Source organism: Thamnophis elegans, chromosome 2 (genome assembly GCF_009769535.1).
Source record: "Thamnophis elegans isolate rThaEle1 chromosome 2, rThaEle1.pri, whole genome shotgun sequence".
Classification (NCBI taxonomy): Eukaryota; Metazoa; Chordata; class Lepidosauria; order Squamata; family Colubridae; genus Thamnophis; species Thamnophis elegans.
This window is the reverse complement of record NC_045542.1, coordinates 99,062,299-99,085,356: the sequence shown is the minus strand read 5'-3', so window position 1 is coordinate 99,085,356 and position 23,058 is coordinate 99,062,299. Positions and strand designations below refer to the sequence as shown.

The 23,058-nt window shown below is 39.2% G+C and overlaps 3 protein-coding genes across 3 annotated transcripts; all 3 read right to left on the bottom strand.

Moving 5' to 3' along the window:
• Nucleotides 1–227: 227 nt before the first annotated feature.
• B4GALT7 (beta-1,4-galactosyltransferase 7) lies at nt 228–9,536 on the bottom strand. Its single transcript, XM_032208640.1, has 6 exons — nt 9,449–9,536; nt 6,165–6,515; nt 4,305–4,530; nt 3,945–4,028; nt 3,690–3,794; nt 228–2,223 (listed from the first exon to the last, which is right to left on the bottom strand). Exons 1-6 carry the CDS (start codon nt 9,514–9,516, stop codon nt 2,068–2,070), a joined length of 990 nt encoding a protein of 329 aa, XP_032064531.1. The 5' UTR covers nt 9,517–9,536; the 3' UTR covers nt 228–2,067.
• An 859-nt stretch (nt 9,537–10,395) lies between these two features.
• Nucleotides 10,396–16,101, bottom strand: TMED9 (transmembrane p24 trafficking protein 9). Its single transcript, XM_032210672.1, has 5 exons — nt 15,867–16,101; nt 15,609–15,709; nt 14,093–14,218; nt 13,840–13,986; nt 10,396–12,864 (listed from the first exon to the last, which is right to left on the bottom strand). The coding sequence occupies exons 1-5, from the start codon at nt 16,018–16,020 to the stop codon at nt 12,715–12,717; spliced, it is 678 nt and encodes a 225-aa protein (XP_032066563.1). The 5' UTR covers nt 16,021–16,101; the 3' UTR covers nt 10,396–12,714.
• A 1,631-nt stretch (nt 16,102–17,732) lies between these two features.
• Nucleotides 17,733–23,056, bottom strand: LMAN2 (lectin, mannose binding 2). The gene is made up of 8 exons (XM_032209980.1): nt 22,839–23,056; nt 22,155–22,273; nt 21,922–22,039; nt 21,154–21,233; nt 20,823–20,984; nt 20,385–20,499; nt 19,387–19,506; nt 17,733–18,640 (listed from the first exon to the last, which is right to left on the bottom strand). The coding sequence occupies exons 1-8, from the start codon at nt 22,966–22,968 to the stop codon at nt 18,480–18,482; spliced, it is 1,005 nt and encodes a 334-aa protein (XP_032065871.1). The 5' UTR covers nt 22,969–23,056; the 3' UTR covers nt 17,733–18,479.
• Between the last annotated feature and the right edge of the window lie 2 nt (nt 23,057–23,058).

Sequence of the window (23,058 nt, the reverse complement as noted above, 5' to 3'; positions counted from 1 at the left end):
AGTTTTAGCCCTTTCAATGCATCATACAGATTTGCTTGAATCATGTTAATTAGTTGCACTGTATATTTTCCCTCAAATCTGGAAGATCCTAACAATGAATAATAATGGTATGGGGAAAAAAATAAGAATAATTTGAGACAAGAGGCATATACAAAAACTTACAGGACAAGAAAAGACAGGAACCTACTGAATCCCATTTCTTCGCATTTAATAGCTTTTTGTTATGGGCACACAGTTCTTAAATTAAATATTCCAATTTCTATACTTCTATTAAATATTCCAATTTCTGTAATGAATAGAAAATATACAAAAGTGGCTCAGGCCCATCTTACAGGAGTCTTTTATCCCTACAGATCTGCAATGTAACATGGCAACACTGTGCTTGTGGATGCCAACAAATCTGCTAGGCCATTAAATTATTTGACTTCTGTTTATGTATTTTTTAAAAATAAGCCAAATCTCATAATGCTCACATATACTTTCATGAGATTTCATGGGGTTTTAGACATTTAGTTTACATTTTATATACATACATATTCTCGCTATTATGGAGAACCCCAAAGAGGTTCCGACTGCCTGAAATTATTCCTAACCCACGATACAGCATGTATGAAATATTCCTCAGTCACAAGCTTTTTTTTTTAATTAAAAAAAGATGAACACTCTTGTGCGGGGGGGACTTAAGATATCGCAACTCTGTTAACCCTTTTGGTTCTACCTTATTCTCTACAGCAAGCTGCGTTGGCAAGAAATCTATATCCAAACCCCAACTGCAGAAGCTCATCTCGTGTAACTACAAAGAACTTCCCTCTGAAATTACGAACACAATCGAGTCTGAACATCCAAGTACCTTGGAACAGTTCAATAGCATCTTTAGTCAACAGCCCAAGAAGAAATCAAAACCCTTGAAAGAGGAAAGGAGCCCAGAGGCAGCAGGCATTTCAATGGAACCCTGGCAAGCGTCTCTTCCACCCCTTCATACTGTAGGGCACAGCGATATCCCCCCAAGGGCCCAGACCCTCCATTTCTCTACAGTGAGTCTTCAACAGATCACTAATATTGCACCAACCAGCTCTGTGATCAGCCGCTTGCACAGATGCCGAATGCAGCTGCATAGGAGTTTCCAGTTCTGTCGCAGGTGTTTTGGAGTGGGCGCTTGATCATGTCGTATTAACTTTGTCTCTACCTTTCTCAATGCAAAAAAGTACTACTGTGTCCAGAAATATACAAATGCATCATATTCAGATAATATACACGTATGTTCTGGTGCCCAGTTCTTTCACGTTAAGGAGCGTTGGGGGAAAAATCAGAGTCATCATAAAACAAAAAGGTAGGTTTAAGTCGGAATTCCGTTAGTACAAAACTAGAAAATTCGGTACTGTTCGCAGCAGTACATAAAACCCTGTTCAAATACATTTCAGTTATAATATTCATTCAATCCATTTGTTTTAATAGCTGTATTTCAGTAAAGACAACAGCCTTTACAGTTCAAAAGATCTGAAAATGAGATTAGCTAAGATGGTCGGCCTTGACTTCCTGGAGTCGGAATGCAAGGTATGCACTATCAAGAGGCACTAGAGGAAGAATGCGATATAAGAATAGTTTGGAGCAAATATTTATGCATCTTATTATCACAAGAGAAGCAAATGTCTAACATTCCTTTGAGTTTTAGTCTGGATAAAGAAATCTTCCAAGTCTTGACTAGCGGAGAAACAATAATTTAATCCCTATAGTGCCTCTGAGTTCACAGATTCTTCAGCTTGTTGAGATGAAGATACCTAAGACAAAATCCTTCTAACTGATAGGAAGGCACTTGGCTTATTTAATGTTTCCATTACCACTGCAATTGTTGTCCTCTTGCAGTATCCTTGTAAAAGAGGTAATGACCTGCTTTTGCTTTATCAACTAGTGTAGATCCTCAGTTCCCTTTTTTAACCACTTTGTCCTGGCAGTTAAGACTGGTTGTCGGTTCCTACAGAAGGATTTGCCATCCCAGAGCTGAGCTGCAATTCTGGCCGTGAGCTGGTAGAGCAGCAAACAAAACAGGCAATCTGTATAGTAGGCATATCAACCAAATGCACACCAGGGAGTCTCACTGGAGTCACATTCTAGCAAGATATTAAGAATTGTGCAGGGGGCTCCTGCCACACTCAGTGAAATGCGTGATTCTACTCTGTATTTTAGGTTAGTCAATCCTCCAGTCCGGTCTACCTTGAACTGCTCCTGTGGGGAAAAAAAAATGTCATGCATTATATGAAAAAGTCAACAATACAAGGGGGAAAAAATCAAATATGGCATCATTCAACCATATCAATTTTGATCAACATTTAAAATATTCGTAACAAGAGCTTTTAAATTTGATGCTAACAATACAGAATTACACGGCATCACAAGCTCCAAGGCTACACATCCTGCAAACCCTCTATAAGTCAGCTTGTGCTATAAACGCCGTTTGCTTATTAAGTTTAACAATTTTGCATTCATTTAAGAACCAGAAAGGTAAAAACTGCATAAATTTAGGAAGGTCTGATTTCTAAATATTACAGTAGAATCCCATGTTAGAAGTCATTTTAGCAAAAGTCATCATTAGTGTTTCATGAACTGTTTATGATCACTTTTTCAGCAAAAACACAAACTTGCAAATTTGCAGATTGTGCAGTTAAATATGTGTATTTCTTTACCAAAATAAAGATAGGAAAGGGGAATGAGGAGGTGTTCCTTCAGGGAAATTCTGTAAATCTTCTTCTTAACTGTGACATACACTTTGGGACATTTTGTCTAGAGATTTAATCATAAAACAAATGGCAGTACCTGCCTTTTACCCCAATTTAAGCATTCAACATAAATATGTGGGGGGATGAACTTTATCCACTTATATAATATATGGATACATATTCTTTGTTAGAAAGAGGATCAGCCTTAATATATAAAAAATGGAGGTGAAGCAGCAGCAAGGACTTGCAAATGCTACTAAATATATGAAAACATTTAATGAATGTTCCCTATATTTTTCTGTAACAACAGTTTATTTGAGAACATTTGTCTTAGTCCTTCATTAAAAACACCTTGAATTTTCCATTAACTATTTATTTAGAAAAAAAATACTTGCTAGATTTACATCGCATGCATGGTTTGTTTTGACCATAAAGCATGAATTCAAATATTTTAAAGATGGAACTCGCTTATTAAGGGCACCCTAGAGCGAACATTGGAAAGAAACAGATCTCAGATGAAAGCTCATAATGGGAATTGATATTCATTGTAAATGGCATTTACAATTCCATTATAAATAGAATTCATGTATTCATTCCGTTCTATGTGTTAAGAGTTCAGTTACTATTTCCAGAATATTGAAAAAATCAGAATCTTTATTTCATGACATCCTGACATGATGTCACCTCCTCCTGCCCCCAATACTACAGTAACAGGCAGGAACCGTATAGTATTGGCTCGTAACTGGGCAAAATGCGGCCCTCTACAACTTTTCATCTTACTACTAGTCATATTTGCTACAGCAATTGGAAGTTAAATGTTGACTCATATTTAGAGATGCAAATTTGCCTACTTCTTGTAGATGTTAAGTAACTGATAAAGAGGAAGCAAGAATTTCTTAACTTACTACATCTAAAGATAACACTTTTCAACTTCAAGATACAACTTTCATCCCCCTCCCAAATGAGAAACTCCACCTGTTTCTGGGAAGCAATACGCTTCTGATCCCTTTTGCGCCAAGCTGGATCATGCAGATGCTGGAATGTCTTATATCCACTTGTAATACCTGAGGGTCGCAAGAGCTGAAATGAAGAATAGTGGAGCCTAGGTGAGCCACTAAAACGACGTCATTCTTTGGGAATCGGGGAAAGAAGTTTATAGCAGTCCCAGATCACACTCAGCACTTGAATCCCAAAGTCCCAATTCCCACTACAAATATGATTCATCCTCACTTGAAGTCCAGCTGCTCTGATGCGACGATAAAATTCATCATCTTCCCTGCCCCAGCCCCAGAAACGGTTGGACATTCCATTACACTGAAACAATAATAAGGCAGTTAATCCCACAGTTTGTTTTCCTCTTATAAGTTTTGAGACTTGAAAGATTAGAAAATACACAACTATTCTCTCAACACTTCATTTCCATGGTTATGGGTCTTCCCCCCCCCCCGATACATCTAGCAAATAGCCAGTCTCTCCACCCCCACCCCCCATGAAGCCTGTGTTTCTTTAGAAAGAGCACAATCAACAGGGTCTTCTGCCTTTTGCAAAAAGTACAGAAGTTTCTTCCATAAGAAAGAAGTCGTGACTTACCATTTGATAGTGTCGCTTGGTGAGCAGCAAGATGCCCCCCACATAGGTGCTATAATGATAAAGTGGGTGCAGCTCAGGTGATGCCACATGGAAAGGACCAGCTGTTGGGAAGCTGTAATCCAATTCTTCATTGAGAGGTAACAAATCCACATCATGCATGGCAATATAGTCTGTGTCATTGCCACTTTCCAGGAAACCCACATTGATCAGAGATGCTCGGTTAAACCTGCCAAAGTGAGAAAAGTGGACCTAGGTCACAAAATTCTACCCAGGCAGGTTGAATTACTTCTTTGGTGGAATTCATATCTGTATAGTATAGCATATTCAGATCTGTATAGTATAGCATAATGCATTCGGACATTGTTCATGCTTTATTTATCATCATCAGCAATTCTTTAACCCACAATGTAGTCAACAGATATACAGAATATTTAATATTAGAGAAAATCAACTGAAATGAAAAAGACAGATGTGGTACTTGGACTGCAATTGTTTCATATATGGTCATCTGCTATAATGGCTCCCTTCTGATCCGAAAATTATTTCACATTAATTCTAATTTCAAAGACTCACTGGCCTTTGGAAATGCTTATATCATTATTCTGAATTATATATGTGCAATTTAGAGACATAATGGGAGACAATAAAAATGAGTATTGCATGACATTATGATTATAAAAATTAATAGTACAAGACTGAAAGATAACCCTTGTCCATCAATGAAACAATGGGTTTGAAGAATTCTGTTTTTTTAATTCTCTCAATTTATTGTCAGAATTATATTTGGAAACAGGAACCCCACCCAATATGCTCATTGTACATTCTAATTTTTCCTGTTGTTGACTTAAGTATTGATAAAAACTGTGTAACACAACATGAATATGTATTGTTTTATTTAATATACATAAATATGTTTGTGTTTTTCCTTCTTTTATGCCTATAATGAATACATTTAAAACTATGTAATTTTTATATTTTCAGGCATCTATTTGGAAGTCAGTTTTTGTTTATTATATTATTTATACTTTCTTGTGATTGGTTCGGATCATTTTTTGTCAGTCAAAATAGTTTAGAAATATTTTAAACAAATTATCTGTAAAAAAAAAAAAAGGAAAATGACCTGCGTATCTTGGAGGAAGCAAAAAAATACAGAAAATATGTTCTTGTTTTCTGACATATAACAAAGCATATTGATCTGTAGTTAATTCCTTATACTGTTATAGTTTCAGAAAAAAACTCAGACTTCTTGTGGTACCAGAACCAATTTCAGGTATAAACTAAATACCAATCTAAAAGTTCACATAGTGTAATAAAAAATATAGTTGCAAAAAAAACCCCCACCAACCCAGCTCTATGGCAAACTGTCTCAATTGACTCATTCTTAAGACTAGATATAACTAGAGACATAATTTAAAATAAAAGCCCAGTTGCTATTTTATACTGGGATTATTGAATGCTATTTTGGGACTGGGAATATTTGACAATATTCAATAATTATTAGAAGACAGAAAGATTATGAATTCAGGTTTGATCCTCAACTTACCCTGTTCTCTTGTGTTAAGAATTACAAATGTTTTCTTTTCAGTAAAACAGATTACCAGTTTTTAATTTTTCCATTTCAGTGTCAGGCCTAAACCATTTTGAAAAGGTATGTATGAAATCCAGAGAACAGAATAGGTTGCAGAGACAGTTGCTCTCTGGATATGTTTGGCAATAACCTCTATAATTCCCAGTAAGCATGGTCTGACCTGTGGACTATAGCAGTTGTTCAACACACCCAAAAGGCATGCATTTGGAAGGCTAGAAAAGTGCAAAAAAGGCATGAGGATAGGATTCTGAATTATTCAGATTGTAAAATACCTGTAATGATCCACCTGGTTGAGAATGAAGATACGATGACGAATTTTCTTCTTGCTGAGGAAGCGATGCATATGGGGAACAAAAGTCAACAACTCCTCAAAACGTTCTCGAAAGGGAACTAACACTGCCAAGCGATGTGGTCCCCATGATGGATCATCAGGAATCAAAGGTAGAGGCTCAAGTACACATGGTTTTTGAGGCACCGTTGCCTCAGCTGTTTGACTTCTAGGCTCATCCCCTGAGCAACTGAACTGCAGCCACAGCAGGGAGAGAAAACCCAGTAACAGTACAATAAAGAAGAGCTGAAAGAGAGAGCATTTCCAGGGTAGAACGCCCAGGAGTCGGAGAAACCTGAAGCAAAATCAGAAAAAGCAATACAGCACTGTGATGGATTACTTCAGTAAAAAAGAATGGAAGACAAAACAAGCTTCCACAGGCTTTTCCAGAGTAAGCTTGGCCTGTCAAGTGTCTATGGAGATTCTCAGTCTTCAAGGGCATAGTTGTCCCAAAGGTGCTTTTTTCAAGAGGCAATTGGACTTCCTTGTTTTTCTTTTAAGATTTTCGCTTCTCCTCCAAGAAGCTTCTTCACCTCAGAGCAGCTCAGAGCTGAAGAAGCTTCTTGGATGAGAAGCAAAACATCTTCAAAGAAAACAAGAAAGTCCAACTGCCTTTTGAAAAAGCACCTTTGGGACATGGCCTGTAAGAGTAGAAATTATAGTTATGAATGGAATTCAAATCCAAAATACAGAAGTATTGGGGAAAATACAGGGAGATAAGCATTAAGCATTTACAGATCCATGTTTTACTTTAATCATGGTTTAGTGAACAAACTATATAAAATTGAAGCTGAAAGCCATACTTTATAAGTTACTATGGCTAAATTCACAGGTTTTGCATTAAGTCAAAACCAAATAATGGCCAACTTCACACAATATGGTAATTTGTTTATCTGTCAAATTTAAATCGCTGCCTGTCTTACATGAAGTGACTGGGTGAAATACAATAAAATCTGTTATTAAAACCTACTAGGTATAATACCAATTATTTATTTATTAAATTTGTTTGCTGCAAGCCTACTCTTGCAGTAAAACATAAACATATATTACAATAAATCCATAAGCAGGGAAATATCACACATAATACAGTCAACAGGTGGGCTTCCTATCACCAGGAATTCACAGGTTGTTGAAAAAAACAGGCTTTCTGGAAGGCAATAAGGGTTGAGGTAATCATCAGGAGGGATGATGTTCCAGATGGTGGATGCCATGGCAGAAAAGGTTTGCCTCCTAGATCCCATCAGATGGAAATCATTCACAGATGGGACCTATAACACGCCTCTCCCACCAGAACCTGATGGGATGGGTAGATATAATTGGGAAGAGGCAGTCCCTTAGATAACCTGTGTCCATGCCAAGTAGGGCTGTAAAAGTCAAAACCAGCACTTTGAAGTTTACCCAGAAGCCAACCGTCAATCAATACAGCTCATAAAGCAGAAATGTGTACATAACTGTCTGTGCTGCATTTTACACCAATTAAAGCTTTTGGATACAAGGACATCCTTATGTAGAATGTGTTACAATAGTCTGTGTGAAGTAACTAGTCACTAGGGCAAGAGTAACTGTGAGCAGAGTCTCACGGTCCAGAAATGGTGCACAACATAGTTATGCAAATGTTGGAATTCATTCTGAATGTTTGCGTGCAGGACAGCTTCGGCTGTCTGAAACACACATACACAGGGATGCAAAAACATTGCCTAACGGTCATAACTCACTATGCAGCTTAATGTAACAAGAACTGTGTGAGCCAGCTACTCCCACACATGCCCTTCCTCCCCCCCATGCTGTGCTATAACTTTCTGTTCCCTCTCTCCCCCTCCCAATGCCATGCAGCTTGTAATCTTCTGTTCCCCCTTTGCCCACCCTTTGCCATGATGTGATTTTCTATTGGTTTATTTGTAGAATGCTGTGAACTTTTCATTAGCTTATTTGTGCCATGTGTGATTATATATGCCTTTTGATATGCTCCTTCTCGATGACGCTGTAACTAACTTTTTCTAATAAAAGAGCCCTTCGAGGATCATTCGAAGCTTTTTGCTCATCCCAAGGAATTTCGTCTGGTGTTTTCCTTTTGATTAGGCAAGGACACATGAGCAGCCCACCAGTGTGGCGACAACGCCGCATGCAAAGACCCTCCTGGCCATGGCTGTCACCTGTTTCTCAGCTAGGAATTGTGAGTCCAGAAGGACCCCAAGATTGTGACCCAGCTCTGACTGGGGCAGCAGCATGCCAGAAAGGATCCAAGATGATACAGTTCCATATCTAGAAGGCTCTAAAAAACAAAGCTACTCAGCCTTGTCAGTTTAGGGTGTTCTATGAATGTAGTCACCATGATTTACTCAATACAGTACATCAGTTTCACATAATATGGCATAACACTATCTATAAACCTCATCAGTTGCCTAAATATGCTTTTGAATCACAGATTGTTCAGATCAGATTGCACTCATGAGCTGTAGCTGTATTTACATGCGGGTAAAACCAAATGCATCCTTTTTCAAGCTGCTTCCTAGGTATAGGCTAGATATATATGCATGTATATGCATACTGCAAAATCAGTCCTCATAATCCAACCTATTCCCTCATGATCATCTGAAATTATCTCTTTTTCACAGGGATATACATGAGACCCAGGATTATATATTTGAGGCTTGCCAATATTTTGCCCTACAACTTTAAAACTCTTTCTCTTATGGCTTCACATCTGCAGCAGGGCTGCCATTCACTTGGGAAACAAAGGAAGTTTGCACAACCGGCCGTTTTTTTTTTGTTGTTGTTCCTGTTCCATAACTTGCTTAAAAGGTTTTGGAATGTGGGGTAAAGAATAGGGCAGCTTCTATGCTTTTCTCTCAATCTTTCCCCTATATGCAATGGCACTCTGGCACTGGCTCACATAGCCGCTGTTGCAGCTTCCTCATTCATTTCTTCACTAGAATAAGCTATTTTGTATGCAAACAAAAATCCACCACACACACCAAAAGCCAATCCATTCCGCAAAGCATTGGTTCCTCAGCTATTAAGCGTTTTTATGTTTTAAATGCCCGACAGAATCATATCCAACCCAAGTCACAGATTCTGATTCATAGTCCTTTTACAGAGCTTCAGAAATTTAAGCGAATCGCTCTGAGTCCCGAGAGAGGAGCAACCATTGAGGCTTGCTTCTACCATGGCATCTCTCAATTATCTTCTCGATCTGATTCCTCTCGTTCATATTTTACTGACACTTACCTGCCGCCGCCGCCGCCGCCTCCTCCCGCCCGGCGATACATAGTCGACTTGCGTCGAGAAAGCAACATCCTGCCGACTTGCCGGTCAAGACCCCACCCGGGACACGTTGGCTAAGACACCAGGTCCAACCACTACCGCATCCCTCCAGAAACGCGCTCCTTACCAGCAGTACCGTCTAACTTTTGTTCCTAGTCGAAGATAAGTTCCTCGCTTAAGGATGAGCAAAGCGAATCGCTCTTGAATGATAGAAAGTAGAGTACAAAAGACAGGGCGAACTTTTAAGTAGCCCTAGGAAAAGGACTCGTTGATTTACTTTCGTTTATTAACATAAGCCTTAAACCAATTATTAAGCATATTGCTGAAACATCTACTTAGATGTTTTCTGCTGCAAAATGTGGGGCGTAATAAAGATAGTACACGTTTTAGAAGGAAACAACCATTTTTATTTTCTCTCATCACAATACCAACCAGAATTAAGTACCTTCAAAAAAAACCAAAAACCAAGGTCAGATCATTTATTAAAATTACTCTCCCCCCTAAAAGCTTTAGCTAGTCTTTTAAAAGATAACTTTTTCAAGTATAGAGGTAAAAGAAAGGTGGCCACAAATTTAAATGCTTCAATTGGATTGTATAGACATACTAATTTAATGTCCTACTGACCTTGTGAATATACCAATGAATGGCAATGGTGAAGTCATTCTAAAACATTTGGGTTATTACAAAATTTAAAAATAATTCCAAAGGCATCTTTCTCAGCACACCACATTCCAAGAACAGGATAATACTGCAGGAATCTTCCTTTACCATCTAATAATCTATCTTCCCAATACATAAAGATTTATTTCAGAATCAATATTGACATGTTATATAGTCCAATCAAGAAATACAATTGAGTGGAATTCCATTCCTCAATATTGTTTTGTGACTTAGTATTATGGATAGTTGGAAAAGGTTGGAGTCTGATTCAAGTTTCTTAACCATTTAAGTTCACCTCCAGGTATTTCAGCAATAAAATCACTATTCCATCCATTTTATTAAGCCAGTTACATAACACATTCATACCATGTACAAACAAGGTTCATTAGATTCATTTGGTGACATCTGAATTGCATGACTAACTGCAGTTGCTTCTAGTTCTTGGTCTTATAGAGTTCTGCATCTGCTTAGGTCAGGGTTGTTAAACTCACAGCCAGAGGGCTGGATGCGTCACACGCTGGCCATGCCCATGCCTGGTTTAGTGAAGGGGGAAAAAGTCATGATATGCCACGTGATGACACGAGTTTGACACCTCTGGCTCGGTAATAAACTACTATTGGCATTAAGGAAAGAAAATTCTATGCAAACTTATAAAGAAACAATATATATATATATATTTCAAACAGATGTGGGCCAAACAATACGCCATCCAGTTTTATACTCATTCTTTACAAAACTGCAAATAAAATTTTCACACCTCTATAGTGAAAAGGAGGTATGGATAGACAAAGGAATGAATAGAGCACAAGAATGCTTGCATTCATTCCATCAGTCCTGCCATGCTCCCCGTAAGAGATAAAAAAAACAAATCAGATGGGTGAACATAAGCCAACAATTGCTTCAAGCTTATTCAGAAGTGCATTTCACAAACATAAAGTAATAACAGAACCTTCATTTTGGTTCCCGAAAAATAATGGCCCAATTCAGACAAATAAACCGGGTGCAAAATGAATAGTCTAACAACATAAAATTTTCCATCATTTTGCTACTCCCTTTTGTATACTCATTTTTGAGGCTGACCTGTCCGTTCAATTTCCCCTGGGTTCCAAACAAAGGTAATGTGACTTAAACTTTGCAGCTTAGAACCACTGCTTGTTAAACTATGACATGTAACTATCCAGGATATAAAAAATTATAGCCAGGTGCGCAAGGGAAAAAGAAGAATTTAAGCAGTTTATTCTTTGATAAAGCAGAATATAATTTACTGGCCACAAATTTTAATGTCTGAATAAAGCCTTTTTTTCTTCCCCCCAAAACTGCATCCCATATTTAGAGGAAAAGACAACAAGGAATGGTTTCCTAATTTTATAAGAATGATTATGTAGCATTTGCTAGATAGCCAAGAATTTGGCAGATAGAAACTCCCAAAAGACTTAACCCAGAAATGTTAGAAACTTTATTTGGAAGGGTATTCCCATGAAATCAGTAGGATTTTCTTCCAAATAAATGTAATTAAGATCTTATACAGAAACATGTATACGTGGGCATTTGCAAGGACATGGCAGGAGATGGCAAAATGCGTGTCATGTTGACATGCAAATGCCAACTTATGTACAAACAACAGATATTGAGATGCAAGTAGGTGGCATCTGCATAATGTATGTATGCCATAATTTTGGTTTCACTGTCGTTTGCTGCAGATACTGCTGCATATATCCCATTGAATGCTGCTAAATTTAAGTTGCACTGTTTTAAAAGCAACCTTGCAACTGCTTATACATTCAAAGTAGTAAGAAAATTAAGTAGTCAATGCCAGAAAATGGTGAATAGATTTATACAGGAAAAATTAACTTTAACAAGATAGAGAAGAAGAGCATAAGTAAATTTCAATACTTAATCATCTTTTATTAGTAGCCCAGTGATCAGCACATTAATCCTGTAACACAGATTTCTTTCAGAAAGAATCCTATTAATTCCACAGCAGCAAATCCCCAAATTAAACTGCATCCTATTTATGATGAATATATAGAAGAGGAGAATTGAAATGAGAGCCTCCAGATCTTCTTATTCAAAACATTCTCCTGAGTGATGCACTGGTGGTATTTAGAAATCAGTGCTAATACATATACAACACAGTTAAAAATAGCAAGTTTTCTTGGTTCTGATATACTGTGAAACTGGCTACACAAAGTTCCAATCACCTTTCAGAAGAGTCTAATTTTGAAGAACATATTTAGTCAGGAGAAAAGTTGAAGACATGGTGCCTTCCTCCCCTCTCTGCAAATACAAAACACAATCTTCATGTAGAGCTAGAGAAGGGAGCTGGTCTTGACTATCTGGAAAGAAGGCAGCATCTTCCTGGGACTAAAACACTGCACTGAGATCACCACAGGCTGACATGTTGAAGGAGGAAGAAGAACTGGCACAGTGGGAGGTAGATGGCACAGATCCTGGCAAGTGACCAGTCTGGTGGAAAGGGCCAATGAGAGAAGAGAAGATCAACGCAGACACCTGAAGTGCCAGGAACTGTTCCTGGGAGAAATGCAGGCTTTGAGCTGATATTACTCTTTTTATACCAGCTTCTTGGCTTCAAAGAAACTCTTGAGGTGTCTCATTTGCCAAACTCCAATGATTACAAGAATGAGAGTCTGGACTATGGACCACCAGAGAACCCTCTGGTTTGTGCTTTCACTGGTTTGCCGGAAACGCTCCTCTCGCCACTGAGAAAAGAGGGAAAATATTATTGAAACACCATTAAAATACAATGGGATATATTTTCATGGAGAGTTTGGGGCAAAATATAGAAAACTGTGTATATCTTCACCAATACCCTCATGACAACTTCTTTATGGTACTTCCTCCAAAGAGTTAGGCCTCTTCCCCAACTTTAGAACTTCGTCTATTCATCTAGCCTAGTCTTCTAACTAGAAGAACTTCTCTAGTCAAAACTTTAACTTTCAAGGAGTCTTGCAAATGTTTCTCATTTAAGATTCCCAAGTGAAACTTAGTGAAATGAGAGAACTTATCTTTTTGAGAATTCCTCACTGATTAAAGAACAAAACCAAGCGGTCAGAATAAGTGGACAATTTTCTCAATGAATAATGGTAAGAGTCGCAAGTCCCACAAAGATCTGTGTTGGGACTGTTGCCTTTTAACCTGTTCACGACAAACATGACTTAGGGTAAGCAGGGAGTTGGCCAGGTTTGCAGATTACATCAAATTATTAAGGATGATGGTGGTGGCGAAATTCAAATATGATTTGTGAGAAGACAAGACTGATCTCTTTAACTGAATAATTGGGCAACACAATAAAAATGTAAATAAGTGTAAAACACTAAACATCTGGGCAATCCCCCCATACATTACATTTACAAAGATCCCTTTTTCTGGTTTATTACAAATTAACACAGATAAACTGAAATATAAAATAAATTGTGGCATCAGTTGTCTTGCAGAAGAGCAACAACTGTAAAAAGATCAACACCTGCTTGATGAATGAGGGTTTGTAAGAGACCCAAAATGCCAGACTAATATGGGTCCTGACCTCATCCAATAGTTAGATATTTTAAGGTCCCCTATCTCAGGAAAAATTTCCTTGCCATCTGTTGCCTAGTTCTTTAAAAGGATAAAAGTTCATGTAGCAGTTGCACATCTGGCAGGTTGAACTGCCACAGATATAATTCTGCCTTTCTTACCCTTTGGTAGTTTTGTTCTTTCTGGATCTGTTCTATCTGCTCCAGAAGCTGGCGAACACGCAACTGCAGCTCACTCAACTTGTCCTTAGCTGCAATCTCAGCATAATCATTGGCATGTTCCCCAACTTGGATGTCAAGATGGACCCTCTGCAAAAAAAATATTAAAAAAATAAACCTTTCGAAGTGCAAATACCAATGACAGCAAGATGCCTTAATAGCAAGCATGAGGGGGAAAATTTAACGAATACCTTACCAGCATGCCTCCTGCAAAAAGGGAAAACTTTGTGGAATTGGAGTGCAGGCAGATCTGATGCTCTCCTGGGGTGTGAGAAGTAAAGATAAATCTGCCCTCTGAGCCATACTGCCGAGACAACACCACCTGTAAATGGAACAGATATATGAGAAAGCACTTGAGAATAGTCAGACCAAAAAGATATGTGTATAGGATTTCAATCTGAGAAAAAAATGAGCATTTTCTTGCAAACCTTTTCACCATATAGTAGATATTAAATGTTCTAAATGCAATCAATTATTTCAGCAGTTCAATATTCAGGATTTCATAATATACAGGCAGTCCCTGAATTAAGAACATCTGACCAGGTCTATGCTGAAGCTCTTCCCTGCGAGGAATTTACCAACTAATATACCATTCTGTTGCAATTATACATACTTATTATACACATTTGTTATTCAGACTTCTTTCCTACTGTTTTTCAAAAGTTCATGTGAAATCATGGGTTTTGTAGGAAGACATCTGACTTAAGGACAGTCTCTAGATTTAAAGATACAACATTTGCATTTTTCATGAGCTATATTTACACAGCTACTTAATTTATGCAGCTTGTTTTCAACCGTCCCAGGATTCATTGCATGACTTCAATGCTTCGTTGGCTCAGGAAAGGATAACATAGTCTGCCAGTTTTAGTAACAGGCAGCTCTTTTGTAAGTAGGAGTTCCAACTTAGGTACAAATTCAGGTTAAACACAAAGTTAGAGAACAGAATTCATTCTTAACATAGAGACTAGAGTTCATTTATTAAATTATGAAACATATAATATTAAGTATGGGAGGAAATCCATTATTTGAAGAATGATGTTTGAAATAATCAACTGTACTAAGCTGATAGACAATAAGGGGCAAACAGCATGAAACTTTTGTATAGTTTTACATGTTGTGTAACCTTATTAGGGGAAATATGGAATTTGTTTTCTTTTACTTCTTAATGAATTTGTTACGTAACTCAGGTTATTTCACTTATTTCTGTTATTATGTACCATATATACTTGTGTACGCTAATAAAAAAATAAAATTAAAAACAGAATGACGGACCACAAATGTCATTCTTTTATTTTTCATTCCAGATTAGTTTGCCCTGTTTTCCAAATGGAAAGGGCAACTGATTTTTTAAACCACTCTGAAGGAATGTTTTTTTTGATGTGAGTAGAAAGGTGGCCAGATTCGTTTAACTTTCTGAAGATACAGAACAGTAAACTGCCTAAGAATAGCAGTGGCAAAGTATAGATGTGAGAACGGATCCGGACATGAAAGCATGTGTTGGTTTTACATATGGTACAGTCACAAATTCCCAGGCACGATATGCACACCTGTGTTTACACCCACGCAATCCATTACTAGGAAGCATTTGGTTCTGTGTTTCTTGAGTCTCTGGCGTCGAGTGCAGAGTTTCTCCCAATGTTCCGCCATGTGACAGAGCCCCAGAGGGAAGTATGTACCCGAGAACCTCACTCAGATCATCTGCTTAAATGTACCTTTTCATCGGGATCCTTCACTTCCACAAACATGCCCAGGCCGGGAGTAGCGGGAAGGTACTCTTCTCGCTGCTTATCGTACAACTGCGTCCGGTAATTCCCTGCGTGGCAGAGGGGGGAAGTTGACTCCGTCCGTTCATTTCCAAAGCCCTCCACCACGTCCTACCCACACGCATCCCCGAACCCACCACACGCCTCGGCACATGGAAGTCCCCCCCCCCACTCCTTCCCCAATACGATCAGTCCTCCCCCGCGCACCGATGACCATGGTCTCGTCCGGGATCTCCTCGATGAAGCATTTGCGTTCCGTTTCGCCCAAGTGGAAGTAAAGGCCCCACGCACGGGGGGCGAGCCCGGCCGCCACCGCCACCAGCAGCAGGAGCACCCTCGACCGACCACCGGGAGCCGCCATGATGCCGCGCTTGCGTCCTGCCTCCGCTTTCGCGCCACGTAATCGCTACACAGCAGAGGGCAGGCCCCGCGTCGCCGAAAGGCCGAAAGACTACAACTCCCAAGGAAGCGAGGGGCGGGTGTGTGTGGAAGCCTGGAGCGCGGATTGGAGCGCTTTCTCCCTCTCCTAGCCGGCGGAAGCGCCGCTATCTTCAATAGTTGCTACAGTAGGTTGAAAGCGAAGGAGTAGCAGAGAACCCGAAACATTCATGTTCGTAGACCGGCACCCTCAGCGGCTCTCTCCCCTGGGCCTGTCCGATATATAAGAAGAGCCCAGTACTATCTTAATATTGTAGAATTGCCTTCTACTGACTTGTCCTCGACTTACGACCAGAATTCAGCCCCAAATTTGTTGTTAAATGAAACATTTGTTGAGTTTGGCCTCATTTTACCACCTTTCTTGCCACGGTTATTAAGTGAATCACTGCAGTTGATAAGTTAGCAGCCTGGTTATTTAAGTGAGTCTGGCTTCCCCATTGACTTTGCTTATCAGGTCACAAAAGGGGATCATATGACCCTGAGACACTGATACAGTCATAAATATGACTCAGTTGACAAGCGTCTGAATTTTGATGACCACAAGGATGCTGCAACGGTTGTAACTGAAATAACAGTTATAAGTGACTTTTTTCAGCGCTGTTGTAACTGGGAAATACACCCCAAAGGACAGTGCCAAAAACCTCACAGCAACCTCAGAAAACAGTGCCAAGAGACTCCAGCCAGCCCTTCCCCCTTTAAGAAAACCAAGAAGCACCAGCTGAAAGAAAAACTCAGAGCAACCTGCTAAATGCTGTTGCAAATGTAACAAAGCTGACCACTTAAGTAGAGCCATTAAGGGGAAACAAACTAAAAATAAACTCCCTTTTTCCTGCCCAACAGGATTAAACCCCAAGGACCTGAAAAACTAAAGATCTGGGACCAAGATTAAAAGGAAAAACAAACCCAGGGCAATCAGTAACCCATCAAAACCCATCAAGCTGCAGGAACTTCAAAGAGGAATTAAGCATAAAAGGTTCAGATTCACATTCCCAAATTGCTTGCAAGCCAAGAACACTCCAGCTGTGTCACTTTTTGCTTCTTGCCTTCCTACATTAAAAGAATTCCACTTTCTGGCAGCTGGCTTTTGCATCCATTTCTTCTCAGTATCTGTGTCCCAGCTGGGAACGAACTGGGGAAATTTCTTCCAACGTAACTTTGAATGGTCACTAAATGAGCTGTTGCAAGTCGACTACCTGTGCCAGCTACAAAATGTGATTATTTTGGGTCTTGCGAAGATGAAAAAGAAATGTATTTCATTGCATTTATTTCATGTAGTTGAATCAGTTTTGACTCCTGGTACTACCCCAACTAGTCCATATAGTTTTTTTTGACAAAGGTTTCCTATGTGGTTTGCCATTACCTAGGGTCCAGATCGTGACTGGCCCAAGATCAACCATCTGGTTTTATGCTTAAGGCAGGACCAATAATATTAACAGCCGTACTGCAACTCTGAAAATAGTTCATGTGAAAAATATTTTTTTAAAAAACCCTGTATTGCTCCATTATTCACACTTTTTGATCCCTAAAACTTCCCCAGCATGGAATTAGGTCCTTGCTCCTCCCCAATCTATTAGTACCAAATGCAGCCCATCCACCATTCATTATTAAGCATAAAATTAAGACAAACCACCAGGATAAATTTTCCATTTTATTTCACATTGTCTTTCTTCAATTTATCATCTTCCATATGCACACATAACAATGTGGCTATGATACACTTCAATTCTGCCATTAGAATCAACTAGTTTAGATGTTTAATAAATGGGGCAAATAGTCCATATTGTCTAGAAAAAATCAAGCCCCCGCTCTCCCAAGCCAATGCAGTCACAGATATCACATTTCATGGATGCCAGTTGTTTTGGTGCAAGTCAGTTTCACTCCCAGCGAAACAGAAATAGCTGGTATTAAAAAAAGGTTTCGGAATAAGTGAAACTATGAAATACATTCAGTTCAAAAAAATAATTTTCTTGAATTATTTATAGGCCACAGCAAGAAAACCACCCTCCGCATAGCTGAACTACCAAAATACTCTTAAGAGTAACTTTGGAAATACTATCTGAAGTGCAAAACATGCCTCTCAGAGAAGAAGCAACATTTTCTAAGTTTGAACCATACTGTTATTTGCCTGTTTTCCATAAAAAGATTTTATAGAAGGACTGAAGTTTCCATACAGCTTTCAAAATGGCAGGCTCCCAAGTACAGTACAATTTATACTCCAGATTGTGTGGCACAATTGCTTATTGTTGCCAAGAAAAAAAAGGGATATGAAAATATTCCATACATTTCTCTGAAACAGCCTTTTAGAAACCAGAGTCTATACAATTCTCCCTCCCCCTGTAAAAAAAACATCCCCAGCTGCCCCAAATTTCTGCCTCTTACACCTTAGTAAAACCGCTTGTTCCGCTCCTGGCGTTTCTGGAAAACCACAGCCCCCACCACAGCACATACAATGATGCCAAGTAGAGAACATAGTAATAGTAAGAACACTTTCCAGCCTGTCAAGGGCCCACTACGAAAGTTTCCTGTTGGATCATCTACATTATCTGAAGAGAAAAAAAATAGAAAGCTGAGTTATAGTACATATTACATCCTTCTGCTACATAAAGAATAATTTAATATAGATTAGCAAAATTCTGGATTAGGCAGATTACATAGAATAGCTGACTCTCCAGAGGTTGTGAAAACCCTCCCAAATTTCTTTGCAGAACAGCTAATAATCATTCGCTGGGTAATGAGGAGAAATAATCTGAAACAGAATTTTAAACTTTGCTCTTTAAGTTTCTGGTCCAGCTGAGACACTATGGTGAGCCCTTTAACTGCTTCAACGCAGCATACATAATTGCAGACAAAAGTATAGGCATTCCTGGTCAAATTATATATTTAAATAAATCTAAGTAAACAGATACTGGTTCTATTGTACCAATGTCTATATGGTAAAAGTTAAACAGAATATCTCCTTGCAAATCTGAATGCATATTTACTATTTATGAATAGTTTTCAAAAATTCAATATAAGAAAACCTAAATATGGCAAGTGTAGACGTTTGACAGAGGTTTCTCTTGTATGCCACCTAAACTCAGTGTTTACGTTGGATATCACTATAAATCCAATAAATATATAACTAGTTTATAGTTATTTGATCACCTGGTACCTAAACCAAAAACATTGCCTTCATTAGTCTATAGCTTCAAAAGTGAAGTACTTTTAGGAAAGTAATGCTTGCTGCTGTGGGAAACTGATCTCCCATTTGCTTCATTGAACATTCAGGGTAGAAGCATTATGAAATCACCTTTGGGTGATTTGAAAAGACTGACGCTGGGCTCAATCTTTGTCCAGTCAATGTTTTCGTCCTCTGGGGAATGTTCCACCATCAACTGAAATAGCTTCATTGAAATGATATCATGATTATCTGGAAAAGAAACCAAGTTATATTCACTGTACAGCTAATTAAAATTAAATGACAGAAGATCTTACTCTAAAGGTTTCTTATTTTAAAAACTTCTCCTAAGTTTTCAGCAATACAGGCAACTGACAAGTAGTAAATACTACCGTGTTTTCCTGAAAATAAGACAGGGTCTTATTTTCTTTTGACCCTCAAAGTAGCTTGGCTTTATTTTCGGGGTGGTCTTATTATTTTTGAGGTGCAGGAGGCAGCAAGTGTGGTCACCTTATGGCTGGTGCTGTGTTGCAATATTTTCGGGGAGAGCTTATTTTTGGGGAAGGGCTTATTTTAGCACGTGTTCAAAAGTCCGATTGGGCTTATTATCCGGGAAGGTCTTATTTTCAGGGAAACAGGGTAATTCAGGAGATAATTCCTTGACTTACAACCATTTGTTCAGTTACATCAGCACTGAAAAAACTGATTTACAACTGGTCCTTGCATTTACAATCATTGCAGTATCCCTGTGGTTATATAATCAAAATTCAGGCACTGGTATGTGTTTACTATGGTTGCAGTGTCCTAAGATCATGTGATCACCATTTATGATCTTCCTGTGTAACTTCTGACAAGCAAAATCAGTAGGGGAAGGCGGATTCTCTTAACTCTTAGCTGATTCGCCTAACATCTGTAGTGATTAATTTAACAATCATGGCTAAACATTCCATAAAACCGGTGCAACTACCATACTTTACAATCCACTTGCTTAACTCCGTAAATTCTAGTCCTAATTGTGTTTGTAAATCATGGATTACCTGTATCTTGTGCACTTTACCAAATGCTGTCTCTATGTGAAATAACACATGCATATAACACAGTCACTTTAACTACTAGCAGGCATTTCTCACCAGATAGATCTCCTGTACCAGCAGAAGCCCCAAAGAAATAACCAGTGGGTAATCGGACTCCTGCAACATCAAAGCAGTTTTTCCATTCATTTTTATCCTCCACATCAGTCATCACCTGCAACATAAAAGTCATCTTCCACATTAAGGACAACTGTGTTTTCACATTTCTCAAGACAGTTGGAAAATCCTATGGAAATGTAATAGAACGTCAATTCTGAAATATATAATTTGGTAAACTCAAAACTACGTTATCAGGATTATTATGTTCATGTTCACTTTTTACATTTCATTGACTAGAGCTGTAGCAAACATAATGCAACTTATTCATTCTAAGTTAGTATGGAACCTCCATGGACATTCATCCGTTGTTTGTGTAATGTGGAAGAATGTCATGTAATTCATGTGCATGTGGCATCCAGCACCCACCATCAGGCTTACCGTCAGACGCCCCCGAGAATATCGGACAGCCAAAAAGGTGTCGTGGTTCTGATTACGAATGTCAGCTGTGCACCCTGCCAGCTCCGTCCAGCGACCATCTTTACTATGGTCATAGGTCAGGGATCCATTGTTAACCATGGCAGAAATGTAAGGAAACACACGCTGCAGAATAAAATGAATGTGAATCAAACTTGTCTCTGTGATGCTCAAAACTCATAACCTAAATATTTTGAAATCTGTATGCATACAGAATCTCTACTTATATGGGATTGATCCTGCAGGAAAAGCAAAACCCAGTGTTAGTCTTCAAACAGAAACTATTATCATTTACCTCAGTAGTTTCCTCATTGGGATAGGTATCCAGGAAAACGGCCAATCCATGAAATTTGTCTTTACTGCCAAATACAGGTCCTGGGGTGGGGTGGTGGTGGTGATAAAACAGAAAAATATGAGTAAGGGGTCCATGTGCTTTTAAGAGCTAAATTAAACCTATCTTCAAATAGAACATTGATCAACTTAAACATTTTACATGAAGTCATTTTGGAGTAGATGACATATAAATATGTATAATGAACAAACAAATAATGCTTACTAGCCAGATCAAATGCTACCCATGTAACAAAGCCATTCCAATGGAAGATTCTGGAGATCATCAGCTAACATTCCATCAGTGGATAACCTATTATTTCATGGCATAAGACCAGGTTATTTGTGGGACTGCGTTTCCCTGATTGTTTCTATTTTTCCCATTAGATCTGGACAGAGAAGTATGTTGCAGGTCCCATTAATTTAAAGAATGTTTCATCTTGAGGGACCTACAAAGTAGACCTTTGTGGTTACTGCCTCTGCCCTACAGAAAACTATTTCCCCTGAGATGAGAATGACTTTGACTCTTCCAGCCTTTCAGAAGGCCCTTAAGATTGATATATTTATGGGGACGATGGTTAAAATGCTAGCTGTTACGTGCCTATTGTTTCAACTAGAATATGTTCTGCCAGGCTGATTGCAACAACTGGAAAAAAAATCTATTAACTTGTATTAAAAATCCCAAACCCATGACAGTGGGATATATTCCAAATTATTAGGCAGATCACAGTACCTGCAGTAAGGCGGTCCTGAGTGTACCACAGGGCAAAACCATCTCCATGGAGATTCTTCTTCCCTGCCCCATGAACTTTAAAATGGACATGAAGCTCCCAATCCTTCAGAAAACAGGGCTAGAAAAGAAAATAGAACAGCCCCAAACAGCTTTTCAGGAAATCCAACATGGAAAGCATGCAGGCTGCAAATCAGTGTCTCAACCCATCCTTTCCATGTAGAAATAACACTCACCACCCGGTTCCAGATAGAACCTTCTTTGCTGCGCTCATCAGGGGTCAGTCGAACATACTGGCTAGTCAACATTGTACTCCCTTGAAAATCCCAGAGAGGCATTGAACTGGAGCCAACCCCTAAAACAGAGGATACTACAGAAATAATGAACTGCGGAGTACATTATTATTATGTTATTAGGGGACATTTGATGTTACAAGCAAGCCACAGGTTATCTGAACTAGGTTTAATTTTCTCAGAAATGGGAATTGTGTCCTTTGCACTTCTTCTTCTGCTACTACTCTGTGGAGGTCAGAAATGGAATCTTATTTATTGCCAACCGGATTTTCTTCTTAACTGGTGAAATTCACTTCTTAAATACATAAAACAGTGTCACCTACTATTCATAATTATCATCATCATTATTATTAATGGGTAAATCTGCTTAGGGCAAAAAGGTTTGTGAAGTTTTACGGGCTAGGTACCCCCGAGAAGATGTGTGTGAACGGGCAGCGGCGCCCCTAAGAGCCTTTGGGTTTTCCTCCCCCTTCACGAAGTGGCAAAACCAAGCCCAGCCCTTGGATCCACACAGGCGAGCCTTTGATACAGGAGAGGTCGGCCACCAACGGGCTCAAGCGTGAGCGCGGGAGAGGAGGGAGCAGACGGACGGGTCAGCAGGGTGGCAGCCCTGCCCTCCCCACGCACCCTGATAAGGCTTGATAAGCGAGTGTTCCCGTTTTAGATGCTCGTTGTTGCCATCTGTGAGGTCCGCGGCTCCTGGAGGCGCGGTCCCGGCCAAGAGGAGCGGAAGAAACAGCAGGGGTGACAGCACCATGCTGGTCGCCAACCCCCGCAGGCACCAACTCCCGGACGCTCTATCCTCCTATTTCCCTCTGCGCGGCTTCCTCCTTCCGATTGACCCTTA

Coding starts and splice junctions, on each gene's coding strand:
- B4GALT7 (XM_032208640.1), bottom strand. CDS start 9,516: ATGTTGCTTTCTCGACGCAAGTCGACTATGTATCGCCGGGCGGGAGGA. Junction 6,516..9,448: donor GGCGGCGGCGGCGGCGGCAG/GTAAGTGTCAGT, acceptor ATTTTGCTTCAG/GTTTCTCCGACTCCTGGGCG. Junction 4,531..6,164: donor AACCAGGTGGATCATTACAG/GTATTTTACAAT, acceptor TCACTTTGGCAG/GTTTAACCGAGCATCTCTGA.
- TMED9 (XM_032210672.1), bottom strand. CDS start 16,020: ATGGCGGCTCCCGGTGGTCGGTCGAGGGTGCTCCTGCTGCTGGTGGCG. Junction 15,710..15,866: donor GGACGAGACCATGGTCATCG/GTGCGCGGGGGA, acceptor TCTGCCACGCAG/GGAATTACCGGACGCAGTTG. Junction 13,987..14,092: donor TTTTTGCAGGAGGCATGCTG/GTAAGGTATTCG, acceptor TTTTTTTTGCAG/AGGGTCCATCTTGACATCCA.
- LMAN2 (XM_032209980.1), bottom strand. CDS start 22,968: ATGGTGCTGTCACCCCTGCTGTTTCTTCCGCTCCTCTTGGCCGGGACC. Junction 22,040..22,154: donor GTTCTATCTGGAACCGGGTG/GTGAGTGTTATT, acceptor TTTCTTTTCTAG/CCCTGTTTTCTGAAGGATTG. Junction 19,507..20,384: donor TGGTACAGGAGATCTATCTG/GTGAGAAATGCC, acceptor TTTCTTTTCCAG/ATAATCATGATATCATTTCA.